General features: G+C 35.6%; 2 protein-coding genes across 3 annotated transcripts in view; one reads left to right on the top strand and one right to left on the bottom strand.

The window, feature by feature from the left end:
- Positions 1-12,132, top strand: part of SP9 (Sp9 transcription factor) — a 921,284-nt gene that overhangs the window by 656,469 nt on the left and 252,683 nt on the right. The gene's annotated exons all lie outside the window — the stretch shown is intronic.
- Positions 5,747-12,132, bottom strand: part of OLA1 (Obg like ATPase 1) — a 170,517-nt gene continuing 164,131 nt past the window's right edge. For both annotated transcript variants that reach the window (XM_050751794.1, XM_050751793.1), the window contains 3 exons: positions 11,778-11,874; positions 9,587-9,709; positions 5,747-6,267 (listed from right to left, as the gene is read on the bottom strand). In XM_050751794.1, the coding sequence (XP_050607751.1) occupies positions 6,166-6,267; positions 9,587-9,709; positions 11,778-11,874 (322 nt within the window). In that variant the 3' untranslated portion in view covers positions 5,747-6,165. The remainder of the gene's footprint in view (positions 6,268-9,586; positions 9,710-11,777; positions 11,875-12,132) is intronic.

Genomic DNA, 12,132 nt, shown 5'->3' with positions numbered 1-12,132 from the left:
ATTTTCTGTGAGAAAATTAATTCCAACTTACAAATAACTAATTTATAAATTCATTTTTGGCAGTTTATTATTTCACTACTGGTCATTGTAGTTAGCATTATTTAATCTAGCTATGTGACTTCAGGTAAGCCACTTACTCTTCCTCCTCAGTAACTTCTTTCATAGAAGATGAGTTAAGCAAGATACTCTCAAACGACATTTTCAGTCTGAAAATTCAATGATTTACCTGAAATCCTGACGTGTTATTAGCAAGATGTCAACACTTACCACTCAATACCAAAATTTCCTTTCAGAATATTCTTTAGCAACGTTAAAAGATTAACATTTCTTCCTCAGGGTAGGTAAAGTAACAGAAAAACATGCTCTGTAATTTTCTTGTGTGTTGTATATAAAGATTGGGCCTGTTAATGGTGCTTCCTTTTAGGTGATGTTAAAAAGAACTGTACGGGAATTGGCATTTATTGAGCGGCTTATATCTGGAATTCTCCTCAGTCCTTTGATACTAGGCCCTTTAATCCACACATTAGCGTTATCTTCATTTTATATAGGAAGAATATAAGGCTGGAAGAGTTAACGTGCACAAGATGACATCTAAGTGGTGGAAGTGGAATCTGATTCCAGAACTGATCAAAAGCTCTTTCCACTCTATAAAGCTGTGTTCATAACAGAACAGGAGCTATAAACTCCAAATATAGTATAATGGAAACAAGTACAGCAAATGTGTCTACATATTTGCTAGGGTAAAAAGCTAAGCTGTTGCGACGGAAATATGGTAGCTCAAATATAGTAGCTTAAAGAACACTCAAATTCATTTTTCTTTTTCTTTCATGTACCAGCCCCAAGGTAAGCAGCCAAGTTACTGGGTAGCTCTGTTCCCCACAGTCATTCAGAGATCCAAGTTGCTGCCATGCAGGTCCACTGTCCCCTGGGTGTTGTCCTCACATGCATTATTTTTTTTTTTTTTTTTTTTTTTTTTTTTGAGACGGAGTCTCGCTGTGTCACCCAGGCTGGAGTGCAGTGGCCCGATCTCGGCTCACTGCAAGCTCCGCCTCCCGGGTTTACGCCATTCTCCTGCCTCAGCCTCCGAGTAGCTGGGACTACAGGCGCCCGCCACCACGCCCGGCTAGTTTTTTGTATTTTTAGTAGAGACGGGGTTTCACCATGTTAGCCAGGATGGTCTCGATCTCCTGACTTCGTGATCCACCCGCCTCGGCCTCCCAAAGTACTGGGATTACAGGCTTGAGCCACCGCGCCCGGCCTCCTCACATGCATTATTAATGGCGCGTGCTCTGGAAGAGCACGTGAGGGGCATGTGAGGGGAGCACGCATGTAGGTGTGTAAGAGGTCTGGAATCAGCCTGCATCACTTTGTTCATATTCCACCCATGAGAACTTAGTCATATGGCCTTCATCTGGCTGCAAGGAAGCCAGGAAACAGTCTACAGCAGGACAGCCACGCACCCTGCTGTACTCTACACAAATTAGAAAGAGGAACGTGTTCTGGTAGACAACTAGCACCCCCTCAGGCCTCCTCTAATGTCCTTTCCTTAGCGTTAAATCAACATAGACAGGATTAAATAATCTGCAAATAACCCCCTTCCAAAAGATAGGAGTTTATTATGATCCTGAACACAGTGTTTTATAAAACTGTATCAAGAGGACTAGGGAAATATGCTATCATATAACTAAATGAAGATGTGACCTATTCCTTGTACCCTATGGCAACCAAAATGCGTTATCTCACTAGAAAAAAAAAAAAAAAAGCAATTTATAAGACCAGAGGAAGAAGAGTCAAAGAATAGGACATCTCACTGTTTGTCCATCTTTCCCAGGTTCTATGGAAACAGAATGCGCTGATTCACGGATGAGAGCTTCAAACGCAGGCCACACACACAGACGCCTTATGAAGGCTGCTTCCTACTTAGTTGCTTGCCTAAGTGTGAAAGCAACTCTATAATCCATAGTAAGAAAGCAGATACAGAAATGTTCCCCTGGAATGGCATCGAATAAGCCATTCTCTGACACAAGCAGCATACATTTAGAATGAAAGGAAGAGATGGATTGGAGAATCCCAGCTCATATGACTGAGTTCCTTTCCTTTTTATTTTTTATTTTTTGTAGAAACAGGGTATTGCTATGTTGCCCAGGTTGGTCTCAAACTACTGGGCCTGCCTCAGCCTCCCAAAGTGCTGGGATTACAGGCGTGAGGTAATGTGCCTGGCCAGTTCCTCTCAGGTTTCATTAAGAAGTCTGTTGGTCATTGTAGAGCTGGTGGAAGTCTGTGATGCTGAATAGGCAAATTGTTATCTCCTATTCTCATGTTTCTTTAGAAGAAATACCCATAATTAAGTATTTGTGCTCATCTTTCCATTGTGACCTTACAGAGAAAGAATAATAAACTGACTTGTTGATTAAGCAGACAGAAGTATTCTCAATCGGGGACACCCACTTAGAGAGATCCTGGAAGTGATTTCCTAAAGAACATTTATGTTACTCTCTTCTAATTTTACAAAGCAACATTCTATAGTTTTGCCTCTTGAGTAGACACAAGAAGCAAGCACCTCAAACAAATTAAAAGAATTGCCAACATTTATTGAGCACTTACTAGGTACTAAGCAGCTTCAGCATTTTCCATGTATACGTAAGTTAACTTAACCCTCACAAAAACCCCATGAGGGTGGTCCTATTATCCTCATTTTACAGGTGAGGAAACAGATTCTGAGTGGGTAAGTAGCTTGTATAACTAAGGTCATACAACCAGGAAGCAGTAGAGTCAGGTACAGATCCTGGCCTCCTGACTCCTGAGGATGGACGGGCCTTAATTAGCATCTGTTACCGATATATCAGGAACATCTGCTGTAAATGAAGAACTTGCCATTCTAATTTATAAATTAGGCTCTTCGACGTTTGGAAAGTGTTATAACACAGCATTGCTGAGCTGAAGAAAATTAGTTCCTAGACCTGCAGAGCCAAAGAGCAGATTAGATGTGTGGTTTGAGAACTCTGTGAAGTGCTTGCTGCCTGGGTGGTCACGTGAGTCCCTTCTTTTCTATACTTCCTAATTGCAACACAAGGCTTTTCACTGAAGTACTAATTTACAAGTGGTTTGGGATATTCATAGACCATGAAGGTGATGCAAGAATGGTCAGTTTTTATAAGGGGCCCAAAGCCAGTTAGGAGACAAAAAGTCACTCAAAAGTCAAACCTAGCTCTTTTATTTTATCACCATAGTGTATTTTACAAGCTTTAAATAAGTTGAAATGAATTTTCCCAGCTAAAGTAGTCTGCCATTAGAAACAACCAACATCTCTCAAGTCTCTTGTAAAATAAAAAGAGCATCAAGTAAATTTAAGTAGACTAATCAGAATAGAAGAGGCAGGAGGAGGAGATATCGTCTCTGACTCTCTGAATGAAAGGAGACGGGGCTGTTCCAAAGGAGCTTTGGGAATATTACACACAGACAACTACAGACAAACATCGAACTGGAATTCTAATATAGGAATATTGATGAATCATGAGTAAGGGGCTTATTCCACCAATGAAACTGGCAAGTTATAAGTGAACAGAGGCTTCACTCATAACTAAGTTAGCAACGAAAACTATTTGTGCTTCCTTGGGAGATCTGGTTCTGCTCTGAGCCATGCACAAAATGCATGTTATGAAGGTAACATCATAAAACACAACTAAATGCTATCACAAAGTTTCTTGAAGCTTTGGGCACAAGCCTTCTCAAGTCTCTCTCTCTCTCTTTGAAGACAGGGTTTCACTCTGTTGCCCAGGCTGGAGTGCAGTGGCATGATCATGGCTCACAGTAGCCTCTACCTCCAAGGCTCAAGCGACTGATCAATCCTCCCATCTCAGCCTCCTAAGTAGCTGGGACTACAGGTGCCATGATGCCCAGCTAATTTTTTTTTTTTTTTTGTAGAGATGATGTTTCATGATGTTGCACAGGTTGGTCTCAAACTCCTGTGCTCAAGTGATCTTCCCACCTTGGCCTCCCAAAGTGTTGGGATTACAGGTGTGAGCCACCACACCTGGCCTCAAATCTCTTTTAACCATAAATTTGATTAAGGTGGAGCTACAGATATATGCAAAAATATTTACATAACATCCTAAAATATATGAACTATATCAATATTAAAGGAGGGAAAACGTTTAGATATAGGCATACATGTGATTACATGTAACAGTTCCTGGAATTCTCAACTTTCGGAGAAAATGAAATATTGTATATGTACATACAATGTTGCAGAACTTCTAACCAAATTAAACATTTTTAACATTTATTTTCAGCCCCTAATGAATGCAGTTACCTCAAAACTAACTTCTTTCTCTTATTAATGGTTCTGTTGTGCAATGTGCAATGATCACATTAGAAGCCAGACAAAGTACAATTACATGATCCTAACGTCTTTTTACTGATTTCAAACTTCTTTAAGAAGTCTATGCAATTTACTTTAGAGAAGACCCAAAAGCAAGATATTTGATTCTTTCTTATACTGCTGAAATCCCTAACAATCCACTAATCCACACATTACTCCAATACAGAAATAGATATAACAAGGATTTTTCACAGCAAACTTGGTCAGCTACACCTGTAGCCTAGTTTTATTTGTTTTACTTAGTTCTTTATAAAAACCCTTCGTTAGCTTTATTCTTATTTCTCTGCTGTAGTTTACTCATTTTTATGTTAGCAAAAGAAGATCACTATTTGATACTAAAAAAATACTCACTGGAGAGCTTCTGAATTATATTCACGACTCAACCTCATCCTCTTTATCCTTTCCTAAGTATAGCCACATCCCCTTTAAAAATCACCCCTTTTCTTGCCTCTTGTGCTACATTTGGTAACTTTCCATTTTAAGTTTACGTGTGTTTTAATACTTCTGCATCTTTAAAGTCCCAAAGCGACACAGTAGAGGCAAAGGCTGGCTGGGTATGAATCTGCATTCCATGGAAATGGTCCTGTGGTCACAGAAGAGGACAAAAGGGCAGAGGATGAGGACAAGGAAGGGAGGTCTCACAGGAATGGAACCACGGGAGAGAAAGGGAAGCTCAGGGCTGAGAGAGCTGTAAGGCCATCATCACAAGAGAAGGCAAAGTGGCAAAGGGTCTCCAAATTACCAGTTTGTTCTAGTCTTTCTTTTGGACTTTTCTGCTACAATGTTAAGAAGTGCTTAACTTACCCATACTACCACTTCAACTGCTCTCAAATATCTGAAGAGTAAGAATGAAAGAATTTTTAAAATTTCCAAAGTCTGATCTTAGTATTTCAAAATCAGTGTATGAACTTTTATACACATTGCTGAATTGAAGCAAAACATAACCTATCAGACATCAATGGGTCCGTTTTTACAATTTAATAATTTCAAAGGAAAGATTAAAAGTGAACCCCTTTTCAATATGGTCAGAACAATAGCAAACAAAATTCTTTAATTTTTGAAACAGAATTTTCTTCTTTGTGGTCAGATTCACCTATTTCATATCCCTCATAATATCATTGCTATCATCTTTCAATAAATGTTGATCTATAAATTAATTAACTTTTTTGAGACAAATCCCTGGTATACTATTCTTCTGATTCCCATGAAAGACTCACTTTTAAGACACAATTGCAGCTGCCCCACACTGCCAGTTACTGTGTCATACATACGCCTTAAAATTCCGTAATCAGCAACCACCAGGTGCCGTATCACATTCAGCACACCACAGTCAGTCAATACAGACATCCCCAAACACACCAAGGCTGGTTTTGTCAAATGTTTTATTGAGTGTAGACATCTGGAGTACTGTAAAACATGCATTATCTGTAGATTCAAAAAGGAGCAAGCCACATTGTCCTCACTGTCAAATGTGTCAGGCTTGGCATACATGATGGAGATTAATGAAGTATCATGAGAGTAATATGGTTCCTGAAAAGCTTCTACAATTTGGAGTAGGGTCTTAATCACGTGAAAAGCAAAGCTGTTCACATTTAGTGAACTTGCATTTCATTGGGGGGGGGGGGCACACAGTATTTTAAATTTAAAACAAATAAAAATAATTTATTTGTTGAAGATTCCCATCTCCCCAACTTTATTTGTCCCATTGGTTCTCAGAAACTTTAATTTTAAAAAACTCAGATGCCTTTTGGAAGTTGTATGTTTATCTGAGCAATAACTAAATTTTATTTCTTCTTCGGTTGTTGAGGTGTGTTAAATTTGAAGAAGATAATATCTCCATCTTCAACAATATAATTTCTGCCTTGTTGTCTGTACTTTCCAGCAGCCTGCAAACAGAAAACATAGAGGAAATGGGTTGTTATTTTACAACTAAATACACAGGGTAAATGGTGGCAGCAGATATAAAAAGTATTATACTACTTGGGTGATATAAAAAAAGAAAAAATGAAATATAGGAAGGCATACAAGTTCAAAACTAGACTTGGAGAGAAGCAAAGTATTCTTGATTTGGGCAGAACTAGATTTTCCATATATACATAATCATAATGTATTCTCCACTAAACTGTTGGTACATAAATGTAATTATACCAATATCATTAAGTTTCATTACATGCTGTTTATGGTACATTTCTGATGTGTCTGCAAACATCCAGCAAGTCACTGTAACAAAACAGATCAAACCAGGCAGAAAGAAAAAGACTATATAACTAGTTAAAAGCTGCTTTATTTGCTTAAAGAAATCCTTTGGTGAGACTGGTGATGCCAAAAATATAGTTGGTATAAGGAAAATTATGATCGTTGTTGTGTAAGATTCTGAACTGTTTCCTTGTAGTTTTTAAAATTTAGCCTTGACAATGTCTATACATAGAAATACGTACTAGAATTCATCGTATGGTTTCCTGACTAATGGCCCTAGTTACAAGGAGACTCTAACAGGTTGCAGTTGTAAAGACAGATATTTCTTCCACTTGTAAATTAGTCGGCAAAGCAACTGATTCCACCTGCTGGTATGCAGATCCAGACATGCAATCTGCTGGCAATTTTAATAGAAGCAAGCAGCAGTTCCAGAAAACCAGGTTTAGTCCATGGCATGAACTTGACTTCACCCTAAGTACAACAGACTCTGCAGCACCCACATTTAACACTGCACACGGCTGACATGGTCGCACATGACCCCACCATCGACTCCTCAACAATAAGGACTTGAGGATCTTTTGGGGAAAATTCTCAAAAGTATTTCCCTTCTGTTAGAATGTATTGAGAAAAAATCTTTGCCCAACAGGATTAGTGCTTCTCTTTGAAGATATTGATAAGAATGTTCAAAACCAAGTGAAATTATACTAATCTGTAACAAAAACACTAATAAAGATCATACATCTGAGGGTAAAATCAACAAACCAGATTGCAGAGCCCTAGTAAGCATATTTTCAATTATCTAGATCACGTATAAAACTGTCCTGATTTTAACAAAATATAAATATATGAAGAATATATAAAACTTATTTCAAAAAGCCAATGTAATGCACCCTACCATTCTAAAATGCCTATGTGTATATATACACACACACACATATACACACATATATAAACACATATATTCATATTTTTATAAAGACATGCAATGTATTGAAGGCCATGAGCTACTTATTTCTAGAATCTATAGCCCAATGTTATAAAACTATATAGACAATATAAATCAAGTACATATTGACATGACATATTAATGTAACTTTATATACTTTGTTACCACTCAAGTTTACTATTAATTAAAAGTGACAGTGTTCCTTTAAATTCTCTAGAGACCATTTAATCCATTTCCACTGCTATCAGAAACACTGGTTGAAAAAAAAAATCAATACCCATTTGTGAATCTTGAGTATGTATTAAACAAGACACGTCTAACCAGTTCATTTGCACTTGAAAGCAGCCATCTGTAGAAGCCAGCTTTGCCTAAGCAGATATGATTGCTAATAATGTGATATCCCTGTAGACTACAAAGCCCACACAGAGCTATTCAGTATATAGTTCACAGCACTGGCATTAAATTAGTTATGCTGCACTGGTGTTAGAAATATATATACATACATACACATATACACAATCTTGCCCTCAAGTCTAAAACCTACTTGATAATCTGAAAGTAAACATTTATTGAATAAAGGAGCATAGAGCAATTCATAAATGCTTCATTTTACTTGGACTTCAAATTTTGAAATATTAGTTTTGGAGGTTAGAACAACGTAAAATATTTAATAGCATCCTAGGTGAAAATGTCAGAGTCAACCCTTTCCAATTTATAGTATAAAAACTGCCAGTTAGTGGTAAGTAGTCTTATAAGCAGGAAATATTATTTTACTGGATATTATAAAGTTTCTCAATTGTTAAAGGAAATACTTACATAGATCTACTAAGGATTGGTAAACAGGCTTACCATTTCAAGAGTATAAAAAAAGAAGCATCTGATCTCTGAATTCTAGTAATAGAAAACATCCTCATTTTTATCTTCCTTATGAAAAACAGATATGCCAACATGATGTAGCATGTTGACAAATAATCTGAGATTTTTGTTCAAGTCTAATCAGTATTCCTGACAAAGTTCCATCTCAGTATTTGCATACCTATCTATATCTATACAGATGCCGCCACTGAAAAATTAACAACCGTGTTTACTTGTAAACTGTTACTCCTTCCACTCTTTTAAAAAAACAAAATGGTTCTCATTCAACATTGAACCAAGTATACCAAGAATTTCCCCTCCTCTTCCTGGTATTCCAACAGTTCTATTAAAGTCCTGCTGTTCAGTATGACCTTTCCAATGATACCAATGAAAATAAACTAAACCTGAAATAAACTTTTTTGTATTCCTTTCAACTTATGAAATAGTAAACACAAGAATCTTCTTTAAATTCTATAACATTTTCTATGGTAGTCTTCAAATATTAAATTAAAGAACTGTCCTACAATGTCAGTTTAATCAGCTAATCTATATTAGAAATTGCTAGATTTCTCTAAGTAACATCTAACAAATCAAACAAAATTAATTTTGCAACAGAATTTACATTTAAAAAATCATCTACTACTCATGTATAAAACTGCTTCACTATTAGTGTCTGCAAACCAAATTATCCTTATTAGCTAAAATAAAGCACAATTTTGGACCTGCCCTCTAGTGTTGAGAAAGCAAATCAAATCCCCAAGTATCTTTAAACAACAAACAAGTAAAACCATGAAGTTTTAGAAAGAACAGCTTTTATTTAACTAAGTTTCTATTTCTATTCTTGAAGTAATCATAAGCATATATATTATACTTCAGATATTCAAATGCAATAAGTATAATTTTTCATTGGCCATAAGTGAACAAATTCTTTGAAATTATTTACAATTACTTTAATCTAATCTATTTTTTTTCAATTATAGAAAAAAACTCCACAAAAGTACTGACAATTCACACATTTTTAAAATGATCTAAAAGTATGTAAACATCTATAGTTCTTAAGTCAGTTGATAGTAACACTAAACATTGATCATCTTATTACATTATTTTAGACTACACTCAGTTTAAAAGATAATTATCATTCATTTTTATCATGAATAACCACATCAGTGGAAACATCATGAAATACAAAAATAAAAATAATTCTTTACCTTGACTGCATTTTCAGAACCTTCCTCTTTAAAATCTTCGTATTTCATTACTTCAGCCATAATGAATCCCTTTTCAAAATCTGTGTGAATCTTTCCTGCAGCCTGAGGAGCCTTAGTCCCTTTCTTTGAAAAGAAAGACCAGAGAAAACTAATTGCATTTAAGATGATTGATTGTAAGCACAGAGTTTCTTTTCTCTGATCAGCAGTTGGGCTCAACCAGAACTTAGTTGAATATCTGTTAAGATGTCAGGTATACAATTAGTACATTTTCAACACTGGGTAGTATCTATGCAGCAGATTTAGCACAGATAGATCAGTAGATATTAAAGAAGCGTAGCTTTGTTTTTCCTAACAGTCATCCACTGTTTTATTGATTTAGAAGCAGTGGTCTGGTTTTGGTGTAGGTTTCATTTCGATTTTCTATTCTTCACAGTGGAAAAAAATAGATTTTTAAGTAACTTTCAAGCTGAATTATCAAAGGTTTTAAAAAGATAAAAAGCTCTCAAAATTTCAGCTCATCTAAAGAACATATAAAAATCAATATACAAAGGGGCATTTTAAAGGCATTTCCAGCAAATCATGTTGGAAATCTACATTCAGCAAATAATTGTGAAACTCTCAAAAAATTTCGATAATAAAATCTTTGAACATTTTGCATAATATTCACTGCCTCTAACCATCATGAAGGAAATTCAAGTTGATATAGGAAGAGAAATGTCTTATAATTACCCCATATGTTATATTACAAGGATATATATTCCACACACACATAACCATGGAAAGAAATTTGAGAAATAACGGTGACCTAAAGGCTGCTTAATAAAGCATGTTAAAGTGATAAGGAGTCTGACACTAGAAAGCACAGTTTTTACAATAAAAGATGTATTGGGTTAATATGGCTACTCACTGATGCTTACCTGACTAAATATCTTAGCACATTAAATCATGGATACTTACAATCAGTCTTAAGATAAACCAGCTTTTACGTTTTCAAGCCCAGAACATGCTATGTTTGCTACCTCCACATACTTAAGTTAGAAAGTTTTAAGGCTTTAAAATACATCTTTAAAATATATAGTAAAAATAAATCCTGGCAATTTGTTTACCAACTTGGATTTGCTTTGACATTATTTTTTAAATCTATATAAAAGGACCTTGGTTAGAAGTCAATCAAACATTTTTTTTACAAAGGGGAGAGGAGATAAAAGAAAAGTAAATCTCACATTCACACAAGGCATTTAACATTATGTTGAACTGCCTCCATGTTTCTATCCATATTAAATCAAAATACATGTAACAATAAATTACAGTAGTCACTGAAAACAGGAATCAAAGCACCACTAAAATTTATCGTGTAGCATATATTTAAAAAGCATAATAAAAGACTGAATAAGACACTATTTCTAAAAGTTCTGGTATTATTTTTATATTCTGTAACATACTATTTAGGATTACATATATTTCAAAATATTTTTCAATAGTAACTACTATGTTACAATATATTTAAATTTAAAAGCAAACCATTACAGTTCAGTTTCTATTGTCCTCTGGGAATAAATTAGTCATTCTCTCTGGTCGTATTCAGTATACATCAATTTTTAAAATACATATCACATTTTTAAAGAAGTAAGACTGAACATACAACACTAAAAATAAACATTACTTCTATGAATTCAAATTTAAAAAGGCATGAATTATTACACATCGAGTTTAGCTTTTTGAGCCCAACTGTGTATCTATGAAGAGCATAATGATGTCATATTGCTTTTATTGCTGAAAATGTAATCCGAGCAAAGCAAAGGAGGAAAGAACCACCCGCAACCCAAACAAACTTAGTGAATACAAAATGAAAAGCAACATCAATTTCACTGCAGACAAACCCAGTCACACAGATTAAGCAAGCACAATACTGGTGCGTCTTATCTCTGACCACAGGAGGAGGGTAGACAGATTCTACAGGATGAAGAAATTCAGACTATGTAATAGGCAGAATCAATTGTTACCTGCCTCAATCAATGCCGCTCCACTTTCACTGTTCAGCAGCTCACAAATAATTAAAGTTATCCTGGACAAAAACCTCATCTGTAATGACTAGCTAACCGCCACCATGACAAACTTCAAAGTCAGTGATATCAATCTGAATTCAATAGTGTGGAACTGGATATAGCTGATGAATAAGTATGAATCTTACCCTGATGGTCCATGCACGCACTTCATCTGGGCCTGCAGTGAAAAAGTATTCTAGTTGGAGTGCTGCAAACCCAGCCTTAATGATCTTTGGCAAAGCACTGAAATCAAATGAAACAAATTCACCCAACACATAAGTTGATTGTGCCAGAAATTGGTATAGAGCTAAAATTACTCATTTCAAGCAGAAAATGTTAAAGGTATTAGTAAATGACCACTCATCTTACATAATACACTTGAAGGGGTCAGAAAGCAAGTAACTATTTTTAAAAACCTCTCTTCTAAAATTGATTTTAATTGTCTTAGCCTGAAGATATTATTTTGAATTGTCTACTATTTAAAAAAAGAAAAATTATGAC

This window comes from Macaca thibetana, chromosome 12 (genome assembly GCF_024542745.1).
Source record: "Macaca thibetana thibetana isolate TM-01 chromosome 12, ASM2454274v1, whole genome shotgun sequence".
Taxonomy (NCBI): Eukaryota; Metazoa; Chordata; class Mammalia; order Primates; family Cercopithecidae; genus Macaca; species Macaca thibetana.
Note: the sequence above shows the minus strand (reverse complement) of the source record. Positions and strands in the feature narration are given on the sequence as shown.